This window comes from Astyanax mexicanus, chromosome 1 (genome assembly GCF_023375975.1).
Source record: "Astyanax mexicanus isolate ESR-SI-001 chromosome 1, AstMex3_surface, whole genome shotgun sequence".
Lineage (NCBI taxonomy): Eukaryota > Metazoa > Chordata > Actinopteri > Characiformes > Acestrorhamphidae > Astyanax > Astyanax mexicanus.
Genome location: NC_064408.1, coordinates 29707546 through 29726753, shown reverse-complemented (window position 1 = coordinate 29726753; position 19208 = coordinate 29707546). Strand labels below are relative to the sequence as shown.

Below are 19208 nucleotides of genomic sequence, written 5' to 3'. Positions count from 1 at the left end.
GATCTTTTTGGGATTTGTCTTGGTTTTACACTTTAAAATAATAAACCGTAGCAACATTTTGCTTAAATAATGTGATCTGGAGAAATAATGAAAACATGATTTTTGCAATGTAACTAGCATCTTACCAAGTATCCAGAATTGGTGTGTACATGAGTGCAATGTTTTTTTAAACAGTAAACAATGAATGAGCAGGTGTGAGGATACTTTTATCCATATAGTGTATTAGGGCTAAACAGCACCGTCACTGCAATGTGGGCATTCACTATAGCCATGCATGTTGTACATTAATTTGCTTGGTACAAAAAGAATATATTAAATATTAAATAAATAACATACACAGATCATATTTTCCCAACATAATCTTTTAATATTTTCACTTGTATGCATGCCCCCAAATGTCAGTTATACTAAAATTGTCCATCCTGTTGCACAGCTGTCAACAGGACCGTTTTAGTGAAAACTGGCATTTGATAAAAATGTGGTTGATGTAAATTTGCAGACATTTTGATGACCTTGTTCTGTTTTAAAGATACATTTTTATTTTCGACAGTTATTTTAATAACCATAATATTTTACCACAACAGGGCGGACAGCTTAAACTTTACCTCAGCTTAGTATTGAGACAACACGAGAAGTATTCTGTGAAATAAAAGGATTAATTTCTGAACAGCTAAAATAATGAATATCAGATGTGCCTATGAAACATTATGAAAACATGCTTAAAAACCCAAATCAAAGAAAACTATAAAATGTACAAAAGAAAACATTCTATATCCTGTATAATTCTAATTGCATGTTCATTAAGTATAAACAAAAATATTTATTGTTACTATATTGTTATAGTGTTTGTATTGTCACCGTCTAGTGAAAAAAAAAAAGTATTTCCATTTTTGTCGTTTTTTAGTTTACTACTGTAGGAAAAGGTCCGTCTACTGAAGCTGAACTGCTTGAATGTTTGCACCAGGAGTGGCATAAAGTTATCCAAAAGCAGCGTGTAAGACTGGTGGAGAACAGGCCAAGATGCATAAAAACTGTGATTTAAAAACAGGGTTTTTCCACCAAATATTGATTTCTGAATTCTAAAAAAACTTTATGAATATGAACTTGTTTTCTTTGCATTATTTGAGGTCTGAAAGCTTTGCATTTTTTTGTTATTTCAGCCATTTCTCATTTTCTGCAAATAAATGCTCTAAATTACAATATTTTTATTTGGAATTTGGGAGAAATGTTGTCTGTAGTTTATACACTAAAACAACAATGTTTATTTTACTCAAACATATACCTATAAATAGCAAAATCAGAGAAACTGATTCAGAAACTAAAGTGGTCTCTTATTTTTGTTTCAGAGCTGTACTGTAGAAAAAGGGTGATTATATACTGTAGGAAGCTGTGTTCAGGTGAGCTGTATCTGGGTGATGGTAATGCAACGGTTAAAGCGGAGTGTTTGAAAGGAGTCGCTCTCTGTAACCACGGGCAACGGGGCGAGTTAGTTTAGTCTACCTGCGAAGTAAAACCTTCAGAAACTCATGAGCGAGTGAGGGATTATTTACAGAGGATTTTAGACGCTGTAATAATAATTCTGCTTTATTAGGATCATGGTGTGGTTGTATATTATGAACTAATATTGCGTCGGCTCCGTGTGGGAAAGCTATTAGCTGGCTAGGTTAACTAAGGTAAACAAGGAGCGTAAGCTGTTTGTTTTGGTAAAAAGCGCTAACGACACTTTATTAAAGCTATGAAGGCTGTAAGTTAGTTTTAGTTTTACGCACTTAAATTAGATTTTCTCCTTTACTTTAGAATCGAGCACTTTCTCAGTATGTCTGGTATCGAGCACGCCTCCAGTCAGAGCATCAAGCCGTTCAGGTCGAGTGAAGAGTATCTGTACGCGATGAAGGAGGACCTGGCCGAGTGGCTGAAGGACCTGTACCGCCTGGACCTGACCGTCAACAACCTGCTGGAGCTGATGGAGACCGGCGTGCTGCTCTGCGACCACGCCAACAACGTGACCCGGGTGGCCGAGGACTTCGGACACAAACACGGACACACACACCTGCAGCTGCCCACATCTGGAGTTACTTTCGTCAGGTCAGCCCAGCCCGCCACCTTCCTAGCCCGGGACAACGTGTCTAATTTCATCAACTGGTGTCGAAATCAGATGTACATTAAAGGTAATTACTGTTTTCTTAAATAATTCTCGTTCTGTAGTATGTGAGACACACATAACCTTAATAATACGTGTATTAAGTTCCTTCAACTAGTTTAAATCTCTTCTCAAATAGATTTGAGTCGTAATTTTTCCACAAGGTGGCAGTATTAGCTCGAACAATTGAGTAATATAAACTGTTTTTGAGGGACGAGAGATACCAAGAAATACTGAAGCGTTGAAGCCAATAAAGATAGGAGCCTAAAGAATAATTAGATATTTATTTGTTTATTTATTTTTACTTTACTTATTTATTTTCACAAAAAACGTCAACGTTAAAATGTGGTTGAAATATTTATTGAAGTAATGTATGTTATTTAATGTTAAATGGTTGTGCAAACATTGAATGTATAACATTTATTCAACATAATGTCCTTTCAAATGTGCCTTTGAATTAGTTAGCATTTTAAATGTCATAACCATACAATAATAAAAAAACCGGTTGAATGGAGGGATGAAAAAGAGGTTGTACTTCCTTTTGCAGTAACTGCTTTTTAATTTGGCACCAATTCTTCACCATATCTGGGGGTATGTTCATGTACTATTTGTTTTACTTTTGTGTTTGTGAGATCAAATGTTCAGTCAGATTGGTAGTGGTGGGCATCATTCTTTATACTCAGCTTTACTACAGTGATGTAACTTTATTGTTAACTCTCTGTTAATCATAGGATTTTCTAGTTACTAGCTACTTTTAATTGCTTTTTGTTTGTAGTTGTACAGTTTCTACTTCTCAAAGAAGTATATTCAAAGAGAGAAAAAAATCAAATTGTTCATTTTTCATCATGGCATACAGTGCCATATCAATGTAGATTAACTTTTCAAAATCAACACTAAATCCAACGTTGATTCAACCATAACATCAACGTTGACTCAACGATAAAATACCAGCTGGGTACTTTATGTAAGGGATGTTTATCCTAAGATGACAGTATGAAGACATTTTAATAGCTTGATAATTTTATAAAAAATAACTAAATGACTACCTGAAGTGCCTAAAACATGTGCCTAACTTTTTGTTATATATACAAGTTGAGTTGTTCAATTAAGATTTGTCTCTATTAAATTGAAAGTAGTAGTGTTCTTGAGTGGGGAGAAAGTAAACTATTAGAATAAATGGCATCAGGGACCTTCTGAAGGTTGACTGGTTGGTCCTGGGGTCATTTTCTGGGTATAATAGCTTTTGCTGGTCACCTGAGCAACAAGTGTGAGGAACTGCACCACAATTCATGTTTTAAAATGATCTTTTAGCATGCTCAGTGTAATTACACATTCTCATCAAAATCTTACAGACTGTCAATTAAACCAGGCATCAATGCAGATATGACAAACAACCCAGCTGTCCACCAACATCAATAGATGTTAAATTCAGCTTGAATATTGGTCGTGACATTAGATAATATCTAATACGTGCCTGCAGGAAAAACACCGCCATATAAAAAAAAACAGAAGATACATTAAGGATCAATAAAATGTTTTGTTGCTCAGTGTTAATATATAATTTAAATGACTATGCTGCAGACACAAAGGACACAATATATTGATCTTGAACCAAATGACTTGTGGTTTTATTTTTACAACTGTAACAATCCCTCTCTGCACTGGAAATTAGCAGAATGGAAGGGATAACTTACTTCCGTTACTTGTAAGAGACCGCACGCACTATATGGACAAAAGTTAGAGAGCACCAACATATTATACCTAAATCCACACGTGTTTAATGGGAAAAAGTTCATCCACACGCAACTAAGACTATATGGAGTAATGCAAAATCAGAAAAAGACCTTTCCCAAAGTGTGATCACAAGGTTGGACACATACAGTTATCCAAAATGTCTTGGTATGCAGAAGCATTAAGATTTCCCTTTCCTTTCCGGAACTAAGCAGCCACTGAAAAAACAACCCCATATCCTTATCCCTCCTCCACCAAACTTTACACAGTGCAGTCAGGCACCTTTCTGAGTGTTCTCATGACATTCATCATATTCACCAGACTCATCAATCAGACTGTCAGATAGAGACAGAAGCAGGATTAGTCACCCCACAGAATACATTTCCACTGCACCACTCCATCTGACCTTGATTTTGTAAGGCTTGCAATGCAACTGCTTAGACATGGAAACCCATGGCATATTCATTAATTGTGCTGCTAATGGTAATGCTAAATAATTCTGATTAGCAAAGACCAGTGACTTTGATGCACTATTTCCCTCAGCAATTGCCGACCCTCATTTTGTTTTTACCTGATCTGTAGTTGCTGAGGTTTTGAATAACTAAGTAAATTCTTATCATTAGTGTTTTTAATTAAATTATTCATTCTCAAAAAAAGAATGTCAAGATCAGAACAATAAATCATCACACAACACTAAAGGTCACTATGTGTGCCAAATACTGTCCCTGAACACACAGAGACATTGAATGTCTACAAAGTGGAATGTGATTACAAGGGCTCTAGACTGTGGTATACGCATTCTTGGCATGCTGATCTGATCCAGTTAACCACTTTCAGTCTCTCTCTCTCTCTCTCCCGCAGATGTTTTAATGTTCGAGACAGACGACCTTGTCCTACGAAAGAATGAGAAGAATTTTGTGCTGTGCCTTCTCGAGGTGGCCCGGCGGGCCTCTCGCTTCGGCATGGCTGCTCCTGTCCTCATCCAGCTTGAGCAGGAGATTGAGGAGGAGATCCGTGAAGAGATGGAGATGACTGCACAAGATACACCACAACCTGTGGTCCAGAGATGCTTACAGAGTACTCAGAATCTGGATGAGATGGTGACCGGTCTGGGATCTGTAATGTGGGGCAGGGAGGGGCAGGGTCCAGTTTTGTCAGATTTATTAGTATTTTGTAATAACACTACTCAAATAGATGTTCACTCGTAGGTTTTCATACACGTCTTTTCCTTAAAAGTAAAAGCCTTGATTTTCAAATCTTCTGATTAATGCTGCTACAATATCTGCTATGCAGTATATTCCAAAGAAAATTCTTAAACAAGCATCAGAGTAATACAAACCGTGCAGAATTTCACAGCTGGCCTCCAGTTACCTTTTTTATATTAACCTCTAAAGGTTGTTTTTACATATTGACAAGGTGTTCAGTCATTCCTCTTAGCAGTTAGTAAAAATATAAACCGTTTCTGTGAAATATTTATGCATAAACTGTTTATATATATTTACAGTGGCATGCAAAGTATTAGTGGAAGGTCATTCTCAGCAGTGCAGTGACACTGACATGATGGTGGTGTGCTAGTGTATGTTGTACTACAAGTGGATCGGATGGCTTTTAAACACCATAGTGTCACTGTGGGCAGCATCTTGTGACCATTTATGAAGGACTGTAGGATGACTACTGAAAACTATTCAGCAACAGATGAGCTTCTGTCTCTGACTTTACATTTACAGTGTGAAGCAGGAGCTAGGAGGGGGTAATGGAGTGGACAGTGAACAGACACAGTGTGTAAAAACTTCAGCAGCACAGCAGCACCTGATCCACTCGTACCTTCACAACACACCACCACCACGTCAGTGTAACTGCAGCGCTGAGAATAACTCACCATCCAAATAACATATTTTCTGTGGTGGCCTTTTGGGGTCCTGACATTTGAAAAACAGATGGTTGTCTGTATTATAGAAAAAAGTGCCCTTAGCTGGTCAGTACAGCTTAAAAATGGACAGTGAAAAAATAAATAAGTAGGTGGTCATAATGTTATTGATAATCTGTGTATATAAAATATTTAATATGTTACAGTGTTAAGATAGTATAGCATATTTACACTACCTTTACCTTAATCAAATTTAGATTTCGGCAAACTGCAGTTATGCAGTGCTTGTTTTTGCAAAGCCTATAAAAGGTTAATGCTGACAGGGATGAGGCATAACCTTGAACAAGCCTCCATCACAATCAGCAGTATATCTGTAGACAGGTTTACACAATGTTGTCAGTGGAGACGGATGGTTCATATATTGTAAAAATGTGAAAGCTCGTCAAGCAAAAGCGCACACAGCTTCTGCTGATGGCATTTTGATTTGTGGCTTCTGTTGCTATTGAACTACAGCAGCCTGTTGCTGCCTTTCTGATGTATTGAGCTGATAAAGGGATCAGAATCAGGCAGGCTCAGTATGAGGGACTTCAATAAACGGTGTGTGTGTCTTTATCTCTCGTGTGTGCAGGTTCAGCATCTGATAAGTCGTTGCACTTGTCCCACCCAGTTCCCCATGGTGAAGATATCGGAGGGAAAATATAGAGTTGGAGACTCCAGTACTCTCATATTTGTGCGAGTAAATAAACCCCAGGGTCTTTTTTATCACTCTTCCTCTCTCAGCCCCCCATTTCTCTCTGTCATCCACTCTCATATAAGTAATTCTATTTCACACTTTCAGACTGATTCTCATTTTGTCCCTGCTTCTGTTCTCTCATTTATCTGTCAGGATTGAAAAACATGCTGTTTTTTTTAAATATAAAATAAAAAAAATTGAGGCAGATTGCGTAGATGTTTATAAATAAATATGCTTTTAAACCTAATTGATACAGACAGTCAGTTAGTAATGGCATAGCATACTAGAACAATGTTTTCATTAAATGATTGTTTGCGCAGATCTTAAGGAATCATGTAATGGTGAGAGTGGGCGGAGGATGGGACACCCTGCAGCACTATCTAGACAAGCATGACCCCTGCCGCTGCACATCTCTCAGTGAGACCATTCTCACACACACACACACACACACACACTCATCTACCAGCATTCCATTAGCTGTTACATAAGGCATGCATTTTAAACCAGTGGCTTATGCTATGTCTGATACTTCATATCTGAGTATGCCTCTTTTTGTGGAGTGTGATGAAAGGACATGAGATGTGTTTTTGAATAAATCTAACATTTCCCTTTCTGAAGGCTAAAAATAAAGCTCACTCTGACACAAAACAGGAAAGCATTTAAAGCAACCTACAAGGAAAGTAAACAGGAATAACTGATCCTGATTTCAGGATAACAGTTTAGGTCAATAAATATTGTCAAATGAATATCGGGACACCTGTATATTTTCACTGGTTTTTCCAAAATCAAGGTTATGAAAAGGGGTTTTATCATGCTTTTGTTAGAGTACCTGTCTATACTATCACATGGTTGTAATTAATTTGATTGCATTTAGTGATAGCTTTAATAAGGTCAGGATGTTGGATAATTAGCACCCAAACTCATTCCCAGCTTCTGAACTTGACTGCTCAGGCCAGAAGTATTAGATTGAGCACCATCACCATCTAAAGAACACAGTTCTTCCACTGCTCTACAGCTCATGCATGGTGCCAGTGGTTTCATGTTTATCTGCTTCAGAGAGTACTATTCTATCGGCAGTACTCCTCCACAGGAACTAAACAAGCTGTGTATGTGCATTTGCATATCTTTATCAGCAGTAGGTACAGTTTTAAATAGCTGAATGCATTTTTAGAAGAGGTATTCACAAACATTTGGACGTATAGTGTACCGGTATGTATAATCCTATTGCAACTATGGTATTTCCCTTCACATTTTTAAATAAAATTTACTGAATTAGTTTTTGTGATATCATTAAATCTGCTTTACATACAGCTGGTTTAGGCTGCAGTCAGTGTTTTTTTCAGCCCAGAGATCTTTTTAAATGAGGCACAGTTCAGGGAAGCCAACAAGAACCCCATTATTTTATACAATACATTTTTTAAGACTGTCAACCTAGCTGCACTGCGAGAGTGTCACTAGAGTGTAAGCTGTCTGTCAGGCAGTGCTGAAGAATGCAGTAGCAACATTGTATAAATAGACCAGTTCAAAATGTTTATAAACCCAGGTCACATACAAAGAATTTGAATCTTTATAACAGCCTTTTGATTTTTTTTTAAGTGATTTGAATCTCTTAACCAGTAATTAAAATCTTTTCAAATCATTTGAATGGTGGAAATTTGCCTCTGTCTGCTAAGAATTTGTCAGTATTGCATTGTCATGAGTAGTTTTGATTTCTAAGTTCCTAATTATAAGCTCATTTAACCTATGCCTCACTTTATTCCTTCCGATGTTACATAACCCAAGTTCTGATGAGTTCAAAAGTCTATCCTTTCTCTCTTTCTCTGTTTTTCTCAATCAATTTCTCTCTCCTTCACTCGCTTGCCAGCTCATAAATTGGCGCAGCGCCCAGTCACACCAGTCCATGAGATCAAAGCCATGCCATGCGGACCAGAGAGCCAGACTGGATCTCAGACCACTCTGCTGCTAACCCGAGTCCAATCCCCCCTGGAGCCAGTGCTCTGGACCCCTTCAGCATCGACCAGAACTCAAAGAGCGAGTCCTCAACCCAGGCTTTCCAAATCCCCAGATCCAAGTTCCCGGAATTGTCCCTCTCCTAATAAGTAAGTGGATGACTGGTCTGTTCACAGTGTATTTTTTTCTATATAATGATCACATAGTTATTTTGTGTATTTAGAAATCATTGTGGGGAAACATGCAATCATGTTAGCACTTCTTGCGTTTTAGACACAGACATAATTTAAATGAAATAAATAGCAAAGTTCAAAACAAGTAACTGTGCATTCCTTTGCTCATGAATAATGCCTATTTTTTTCACTGACACATTTATGCCAGCATTTTGTGCATTGTTCATTTTCTCCACAGTTTTGTGGTCACTGGAGAAAACTCAGCATTTTTAAAATACATGTTTTTCTAAACAAAATCCCATTATGTCTTATAAAGCTTAAAAGGCATTCACCCTGTCCTAATCAGTTTATGCGTTTGAACCCTGATGATGCCAAATATGTAACACCAAGGTAAAAATGCAAATCAGCCACTTTGATATATATATGATCCCAGAAAGTGTAGAAGTTTCTTTAGGGTGTAACACAGTAAAACATATAATAGCACTGGGCCTATGGCGTTTCAACACTTCTCTGATGTAATTTTAAAACCACTGAATTTTAAATTATATATTTGAAGGCATGCCAGTTGTCTCTCAGGGGTGCCAAGAAATGCGGCAAAAAGCAATCAATTACTGAATGTCACTGAATGCCACAGACATCAGACACAGTATGAGGCCAATGAAACCTTTAATAAAACAGCAGACTAATTAGACCTAGATAGGGCAGATACGAGACTGAGGAGCATGAGCAATACTTAATTTTTTAAAAATAGATGATTAAATATAGTTAGTAGTTATTTACTTGTCTGTAAAGCTGCTCAATTACAGAGCTTAGGCTTAGGTGTGATGCCGGCACGGTACATAAATAAGCTTATGCTAACAAAGTATCCCCAAGGCTTTCAAGTAAAGTATTGGGACACATACATGAACCTTTTATGATATATAATTAAAAACAATAGACAATATTATTGACTTTAGATCGCTGTCCTTTAGAACTTTTCCACCCCACTTTGTAACTATACGCTTTTTGTGATGGAATTTATTTTAATAACAAAATTATATTGTGATGTTGCCCTGCCCTATATGTGTTAAAAACCCATCTTTTAATCCAGAAAGACACACATTTGCATTAATATTGAGGTAATTTACATGCCAAAATGCTGAACTGGAAGGTTTTGTGTCAGCATTTCATTCTACTAAGGCTCTAACTGTCAGGGTGACAGAAATCCATTCAAGCCTTCAGCCTTTGGTACTCACCTTCACTTGTGTCTGTTGAGTCTAACCAATTAGATAATTCTTAAGCATGCTGCTCAGAAAAATATCTGCTCTCCTGTGTCCTTAATCATCCTACTTACAGCGGAAGCTATTCAGCACTTGATTATAATGAATCAAACTCCTGTCACATCATCATCAAAAACAGCATCATTGCCTTACACCTGAGCACAATAATTATATGTGAAATGATTTTAAATTATTGTTATTGTCCCAGAGCCTCAGCTTTATACAAATTTAATTACCAGCGAGAGTGTCTAATGTATGGTTATTTAATTATAGTAATAAATCCTTAGACAAAGGGGAAGGAAAAATATTTCAGTTAAGACTAAATTCACTTTCAGATTACTGTAGTTTCATGAATAGTTTGAAAGTTTAAAGTTAACTCTCAAACTTTAAACAAATGTTAACCAATTATATATACTAATATACTTAATTTGAGTACAATTATTATGCATATAGTAAATAGACTTCAAAAACAGCTCAGGGGCACACATGTGGTGTTTGAAAGCCCAAGGTCCTGTCACACAAGCATTTATTTCAAATAAAATTAGATTTTCCATTCATCTAAATCTTTAATTATAAATGGCCAGAAGTAAACCATATTTACTCCATTTTTGAAACTTCATTGTATACACAATGTAAAAATGATTGGACTATAATACAGTTCTAGTGTATCCTGCAGTACAATGTTTCACCCTGCTTGAAAATACATTTTACATTCTGTGCTCTTGCTTTGGAGAACTGCAAGTGCTGGATGAGTTATTTGATACCTTATAACGCATAAACTGCCAGTATTCTGCACGAATGGGCATTACTTGCTCCTGGGTAAGTGGGAAGTGTAATTCTAGAAATTATACATTTTTGCATTTCTGGACAAGCTGAGAGATTCTGACTCATTACTGAAGTGAAAGAAGCACAGAAAAGAAATATTACAGAATTTAACATTAATTCAACTCTGGATATGCTGTATTCTCATGGATGCTTTCTTGCCTGCTCCACCAAACTTACATAGTGAAGTTAGTGGCATGCTAAGCCCAGAATAGCAAATATAGAGATGCTTATATTTTCCTTATAGCAGGTGTAGCATCAACATGATTTTAAAACTGTTATTCTAAGGTATGGTATAATTCTATAGAAAGCTGATTTAAACATTGAAATAATAAAACATGTTTTTGGTCTGACCACAATACCTACTGAGATTATGATTATGAGTTTTCATTTGTGAGACTGCTTGTAATAGGTCTCAGTGGAGTAATGTTGAAAATCTGTCATGACAACTAGCAATGAAGGACCTAAGCTTGTAAACCTTTTGCTGGGATCTTAGAAATGTTAATAAGGCTTTGATACAGCTTAGCCTCTTTGTTCTGACATTTAAAATCTGACACTTCATCTGAATCACTGTGGTGTAATGCAATATGCTTGAACCTAAGTGGTGCATTCTCTTCAAACAAGTGCTTAGTCACAGCCCAGTATATTTAGCTCAAAACAACTATAAGTGCTTTTCTGGTAAACAGCTAATCATAAAGTCAATGTCTGATGCATGTAACTGTAAATAGGTTTACAATAAAATACAACATCCAGAGGCTGAACTGGTTATGCGGTTCTTCTTTCAGACTGAAGGAGAAAGCAGTCATCCTGCCTTGCAGACAGACACACTCAGAGAGTAAGGTGTTGAAGTCCACCAGCAGGAAAGGCAGAGAATCTACTCGGGTATCTCCCTCTCCACGTCTAACTAGCAGTCTTCCTAGACCAGCTCGCCCCTCCACCCCACCACAGCCTGAAAAACAGCGTCCCAGTACACCCCTGGTGCTCCAAAAGGTCCAGAACCAGAGCTCTCACCAGCAAGGCCCAGACAACAAGTTGAATCAAAACTGGACAAAGTCACAGTTTGCCTTTAAACTAAGACAAACTGCCACAGCTGGGTCAAAAAGCAACCATGAGATGCAGTGTGTTCCAGAGAGGCTAGTTGGCTCAGTATCAGCTAGGCCTATCCAGTGCATTACCCCAGTTTTACAGCATAATACCAACAAAAACAGTGTGATAACTCATCAGCCCCCCACCATTAGCATTCAAGAAGCGGATGACAATGGGAATGCAAGGAGGAGTCCTGACTTCATTCGCACATTTTGCCCATCTAAAGGGTCAATGGGTGTTGTGTCAGGAAAAACACACACTAGATCCCTTACACCAACAGGGAAAGGGCATCTGGCTGGTTACTCAGACCATTCAGCAAGAATTACACCTTCTCCAGTTGGACAGGACAAGAAGCAATACTTGAACCTTCCAGCACAGTCTGTACAAATCTCGAGCAAGTCAAACTCCAAAGACACTGATATTCATCCTTCTGGAAGAGTCTCTAATATGGATGCGTGCAGTGGAGAGAAGGAGATTGACAATAGATACCTCTTCACTCCTCCTCCAATCACTCCCTCTCAAGAAGCTGTACTGTACCAGAGCCTTGAGGAAGAGATACTATCTAATCTGCAGCAGCTCAGCATGGACTCTGACACCAGTGACTCTGATAATGACCAGTACAATACTCGCCTTGCAACTCCTCTGACCACACAAGAGATCTCACATGAGATCCAGAATCCTTCTATCCCCCCATCCGCTTCTGCTTCTACACCAAATGATGCCAAGGAGACTAGGTTTGAGGCTGTCATTGGTGAGCTCTCGAATGGAAAGAAGTCACTTGAGAAGGTGTCTCTTGAGAGCTGGGTGTACAATAATTCTAGAGGTTTCAGAGGCAAAAAGGACATAAATCATACAGACACTCACTCAAGCCACTTGGACATTTCTAAACATTCTGTTGCCAGTTCCTGGTCATCCCTTGGTTCTAGTATGGAGTCAAAAGATTCTGTCGAACCTTCCAAGGTGCCAGAAGCCAACGCAACTGTGGAGACAGATTTGGCATCAAGCAATTCATCAAACTCTGGGACTTTCAAACAGGAAAAGTCTCGAAACTCTTCTTTCCGTCAAAAAAGGTCATTAAAAAAGCCAGAAAGAGTGCCGTCCATATATAAGATGAAACTGAAGCTTTGTATACACCCCAGACGAGACCACAGACCTGACAAAAGACCTTCAAAGATCCCTAAACCAGTGTCCTACAGGGGAAATCAATACCCGGGAGAAGCCACTCAGTCAAAGGTGCCAAAAGACAGGCTCAATTCTCCTCGTAGAGCTTCCACCCAGAGACACCACAGGAAAAAATTCCAAACTCCATCTAAATCCAGCCCCACAGCCTCGACATGTGACATAAAGTGCCAAGGGACTGATCAGCAGCCTGTGATTGATCAGGAACTTGAAACCTGGGTTTAAAAGTTAATAGATTAACTTACATATCATAGTTTGTGCCATTTTTGTATCTCAGAAATTAGCAATTAGCAGATAACTCTACATATAACTACTACATATGCAAGTTTACAAGTTTTCTATTATGACAAAGGTACACTGTGACAGAATTTAATAGCGCTTAATTCTTTTTATACCCATAGTGTAGTCAATAGAAAGGGAAGCTCTATTTTTGTGTATGTTTTTATAGCATTTTTTGCAACACTATTATGTGCTATATTTAACATGTAAATTTGATACTTTTCCAAAATAACAAATTAAAATCTGCCAATTTGGAACAGCTGTATATGAGCCTAAGGTAAACATGGCTGGTAACTATTTGCATGGAAAATGTTCCAACATCTATCAGGAGGTCCAGTTGGTAGAAAGCTGTGTCATTAGTTAGCAATTTTAGGCAGTATACATCTCTGGAAAAAAATAAGAAACCGCTTTAGTTTCTGATTTAGTTTCTCTGATTTTGCTCTTTATAGGTAAATGTTTGTGTAAAATATACATTGTTGTTTTATTCTATAAACTACGGACAACATTTCTCACAAATTCCAAATAAAAATAGTAATTTACAGCATTTATTTGCAGAAAATAAGAAATGGCTGAAATAACAAGAAAGATGCAGACCTTTCAGACCTCAAATGATGCAAAGAAAACAAGCTTATATTCATAAAGTTTTAGGAGCTCAGAAATCAATATTTGGTGGAATAACGCTGTTTTTTTAATTACAGTTTTCATACCTCTTGGCATATTTTCACACTGCTTTTGGATAACCTTATGCCAAATAAATTTAAGAGGTATTATATTCCTGAGGTTTTCATTTTGGTAAAATCAAAGAAACACATCATTTTTAAGTGGTCTCTTATTTTTTCAGAGCTGTATTTGCACTATTGAGAAAGGCTGTTTAGCCAGTTTACGCATTAGCATATACAGTAAATGTACCTTTATTACGGGATTGTTCTGTTCTATGAAATAAATGATACTGAATATAAGTTTTTATTTCTTATACTGGGACAAGCACTACCTTACGTTCAGAACAAAGAAAAGGCACATTTTATGGAGGACAATGAACGTAATAAAGTTTTATGGCTCTGAAAAATGTCCCAAATTTGATGTCTGTAGCAGGTAAACGATGACCTGTTGTTACCATGACTAATGGCAGATGTGGATTATATAGTGGGGTGGCGATCATGCAACATCCTGACCTTACTAATGCCTTCGTCAGTTAATGTAATCAGATCCATAGAGCAATGCTCCAGTAGACAAAGTTACGCCAACAACGTTAATATCCTTGGTTTTGAAGGAAACAATGCATTAGTGGGCATCCCAATACTAGTGTCCATATAGTTTACCTTGGAAGACTGTCACTAATTAGGGAGCTACATCCTATTAATAAACCATACACTAATACAATACATCAAGTCATGGAATAGTAGATGGGAAATTGATCACGAGAAGGAAAAGCTTGGGAATGCCCACACTTGTATACATTGTGAGGTGTTTTCTTTTTTGAAGATGTGTGAGCATTCAGCATTCCTCAATCCACAGTGTTGTGTGCACCAGGAATTCTCTATAGAAGGCAATACCACCCACAGTAGACAGTGCAGTGGGTGATAATAATCATGACTAGTGACATCTGGCTCGAATTGTCCATTAGCAAAGGCAAGTGACTTTGGCAGAAATCACATCCACATTTAATGCAGGAGGCCCCACACTCATATCCCACAGGTCCGAGTGCATCGTACTTCCATAGGACATGGCAAAAGTCATGGGACACAATACTAGGTTTTGGCACATGATTTTGGCATTTCAGTGTATTCAATTCTTAGCTATTCTAAGTGTTCATGATAACTGCTTTAATGTTTTTAGATGTTTCAGAATTACTTTTGCCATCCCTGAGACTTAATTAACAAGTGAATAAATTCAGGAGAATCCATGATTACCTGTCATGAAGTGCAGAAAGCTGATTCTTTTATCTCTGTTGGCTTTAGATTAGACAAATCATTCCTGCTGTGCTTAACCAAGCTTTCATCAAAAAGCCTTAACATTTCATTTTGTTCCCATTACTGTGAGCACAGGTTGGAACAGCACTGAGAATTTTGAATGTACTACGTGTTCACAGCATCGCTCCAGTTGACATGCTTCTACGTTATCAAATAAGCTTTTTTACAGAGAAGAAGCACAGAGCAGCTGGTGGGCTGGGAAAATAGAAGAGTGCACACCACATTATTGCACACAGTCGGATGTTTCACAGCCTCGGGCTCTGCTAGAGAGGAACTTGTGCCCTGTCACACACAGCACAAGAGATACACAAGCATCACTCTGAGCATGTGGCCATACATTACATTACATTACATTACATTACATTACATTTCATTTGGCAGACGCTTTTGTCCAAAGCGACTTACAATAATGAAGTACAAAAGTAATAGGAATTTAGATAACCCATTTTTAGATAGGGCTTAAAGGAGGTCGAAGGGAAATAAAGGGATAGAGAAGTGAATGAGGGGAAGAAGGAAATGAGGTTAGAAGTAGTTAGTGTGTTAGAGGTGTTAGGAGAGTAAGTGCTCTTTGAAGATCTCTGTCTTCAGGAGTCTCTTAAAGATAGCGAGAGATTCTCCTGATCTGGTAGTGGAAGGTAGTTTGTTCCACCATTGGGGAACTCTGTATGAGAACAGTCTGGATTGCTTTGTGTGAATGTTTGGCAAAGCGAGGCGACGTTCATTGGAGGAGCGCAGCGGCCGGGAGGTAGCGTAAGCCTTCAGGAGCGAGTGCAGGTAGGAAGGAGCCTGTTCTGTCATCACCTTGTAGGCGATTGTAAGAGTTTTGAATTTGATGCGAGCATCAACTGGTAGCCAGTGGAGCTCAATGAGCAGCGGGGTGACATGTGCCCGTTTTGGTTGGTTGAAGACCAGACGTGCTGCTGCATTCTGGATCATTTGGAGTGGTTTTACTACACAGGCCGGGAGGCCAGTTAGCAGGGCATTGCAGTAGTCGAGGCGTGAGATGACGACTGCTTGTACCAGGAGTTGGGTGGCCTGTTGCGTCAGAAACTGTCTAATTTTCCTGATGTTACAAAGCGCGAAGCGGCAGGATCGAGCAACCGAGGCCACATGGTGCGCCTGCCTCTGCTGCAGCTGCAGACTACACAGGACATGACACAGTTGCAGGAACTTGATGAGAATGCAGGTTGCGTTTGTGTATCCCCAGATGAACAGTAGACACTTGACATCTTAATGTGATCACTTTTTAATGAGGTGCACCTTCCTGTTGGCAGTTTCTAAGTCACCTTGCACACTTGTGTGTGTGGCTGCAGTTTGCAGTCTTTATAAATAACTCCTGGCATACGTCTGGAGCTATTTATAGCCTCCTCAAACCACAGTCTGTCACACTAGGGCAGCTGCGCCCTTATGTGTGTGTGTGTGTGTGTGTGTGTGTCTCTCTCTCTCTCTCTCTCTCTCTCTGATTATCTACAGGGATAAGAAATTGGCTTCGATTATGGACTCCTTGCAAACTGCAGTTAGCAAGCGTTATTTATCACATTATACATTATATGACGATATTTGTTGTGATCTCCAACAACGTTGTAATGTACCAGATATAAACTATATTTGTCCAAATATTTTAATAATCAATGCATAATGATTAATGAATGCATACAGCTAATTTAAGTTGCATCCATTACTGATACAGATGTGCAAATGTACACACACAGCTTGTCTAGTCCCTATACATACAGTTCTTGAAATCACTTAAGAGATCACTTAAAAAAAGATGAGTTGATTTTTTTTGTTTTACCAAATTGAAAACCTCTGGAATATAGTCAAAAGGAAGATGGATGATCACAAGCCATCAAACCAAGCTGAACTGCTTAAATTTCTGCACTAGAAGTGGCATAAAGTTCCAAAAGCAGTGTGTAAGACTGGTGGTGGAGAACATGCCAAGATGCATAAAAACTGTGATTAAAAAACTGGATTATTCCACCAAATACTGATTTCCGAACTCTTAAAACGTTATGAATATGAACTTGTTTTCTTTGCATTATTTGAGATCTGGAAGCTCTGCATATTTTTTATTATTTCAGCCATTTCTCATTTTCTGCAAATAAATGCTCTAAATAACAATATTTTTATTTGGAATTTGAGAGAAATGTTAAAAGTAATTTATAGAATAAAACAACAATGTTCATTTTACTCAAATATATACCTATAAATAGCTAAATCAGAGAAACTGATTCAGAAACTGAAGTGGTCTCTCAATAGAATAGCACGTTCTGAAGCAAATAAATACATAAATCTATTGGCACCATGCCTTGGGGCATCCACAATATTGAGCTGTGGAGCAGTGGAAATGTGTTAGTAATGTGTTACTATTGCTTTTGTTACTGAATACAATCCGTTTGCCTTTTACGGACACTGAAGCCAGTTACTTCAACCATAGAAGGATAAGCTTTTTTTACCCCTTTGATTTAAGAAGAAACAATAAATGATCAGGTGTCCCAGTACTTTTGTCCATATAGTGCATAACCCATTGCCGTTAAGGTAAAAGGACTCACTGCTGGCTTGCAGAATGAAAAATTACTGTCACTTGATACTAGCAAGATGATTTATTATCAGTTTTAGTGCAAACAAGAACAGCCTGACGTTCTATCCTTCACATGCCCTAATTTGATTTATACAATATCAGATAAGCCTCTTTACAAATGAACCATTTGTTCCTTTAATCAGGATTTCAAATATTTCAGCCATGTTGCTCCATTAGCCCAACAGGGGGATATAAATAATTTATCAGTGGGATTTCCAGACACGTATTCGGCAGAGTGCACAATAAATCACATTCTCAGTGGGTTCCTCCAAATGCAATACTTGTAGATGTAAGCCGAGAATTAAGACTGGTTCATCAATATTGATCTGAGGATGTCGCTATATATCATACAACATGTTATTCACTGGCCAGCCTTCAGCTATTTTTGCAATAACTCTCTATCAAAAACAAAACAAAAAAACAATACACAGAATACTCTCCTTTCTATTCAAATCAGGATTCTTCTAGTTTGTGTGTGACATAATACGTTAAACCTTACATTGTTTAGTAGGGGGCAAATATTGGAGTTATATAGTTTTAGATCAGGGGTGTCAGACCTGTCCACAAAGAGCCGGTGTGTCTGTAGTTTTTCATTTTTGAGTGAGGCAGAAGTACACATGAACAGCTGTTTAAAGATTAACTAAATGATAATACTGATTATTTACTGGTTATTTAGTATAAGTACAATCCCAAATCAGGCAAAGTTGAGATAGTATGACAAAAAAAAAACAGCACTGTTTATTACATTTACTTATTTGATTGCAGACAGTATAAATCCAATATATTGTATGTTTTGTCTTCTCAGTTTCATTTAATTTATTAATATACATTCATTTCTGCATTGCAGGCCTGCAACACGTTACAAAAAAAACATGGAATGGGGAAGAATAAAGTAAAAAAAAAAACTAAATTATGGTGTGATTTCAAACAGGTGATTGTAATTATTATTTGATGCAAAAGTAGTATCCACAAAGTGTTAAAGGCATGTTACTGATAACCCACAATTTTGAATACCTTAAGATGTTTTGCAGGAACACTGGGACAACAGAACACCTGAAATATTTCATTGCTTAATATCCTTGGTGGCAAAATATATTTTAAATGTTGTTGAAAGGAATGGCAACATTAAAAAGTGGTAAATGATTTACAACTTGGTTTAAAACGTGTTGCAGGAAATACAGGAATAGATGCTAATTAATACATTGAATGAAACTGACCAGACAAAACAAACCATAGGCAATCAAAAAAAAGTACATGTAAGAAACAATGTTTACATTTTTTTTTATTTGCACTTTCCACTGTCCCAGCTTTTCTGATTTGTGATAATAAATTTTACACTGGTCACATTTTTGTCCAATATTGTGCTGTTTCTTTGGATATGTTTAATATGATAAGACTATCTTCAATAACATCAACACCTCATTCTCTTATGCCCTGT

The 19208-nt window shown here is 37.7% G+C and overlaps 1 protein-coding gene across 1 annotated transcript; it reads left to right on the top strand.

The window, feature by feature from the left end:
- Positions 1-122: 122 nt before the first annotated feature.
- Positions 123-14285, top strand: LOC103041417 (GAS2-like protein 2A). The gene is made up of 7 exons (XM_007260355.4): positions 123-1673; positions 1798-2168; positions 4733-4971; positions 6367-6474; positions 6792-6888; positions 8336-8570; positions 11461-14285. Exons 2-7 carry the CDS (start codon positions 1817-1819, stop codon positions 13163-13165), a joined length of 2736 nt encoding a protein of 911 aa, XP_007260417.3. The 5' UTR covers positions 123-1673; positions 1798-1816; the 3' UTR covers positions 13166-14285.
- The last annotated feature ends 4923 nt before the right edge of the window (positions 14286-19208 follow it).

Coding starts and splice junctions, on each gene's coding strand:
- LOC103041417 (XM_007260355.4), top strand. CDS start 1,817: ATGTCTGGTATCGAGCACGCCTCCAGTCAGAGCATCAAGCCGTTCAGG. Junction 4,972..6,366: donor CTCAGAATCTGGATGAGATG/GTGACCGGTCTG, acceptor TCGTGTGTGCAG/GTTCAGCATCTGATAAGTCG. Junction 6,889..8,335: donor CTGCCGCTGCACATCTCTCA/GTGAGACCATTC, acceptor CTCGCTTGCCAG/CTCATAAATTGGCGCAGCGC.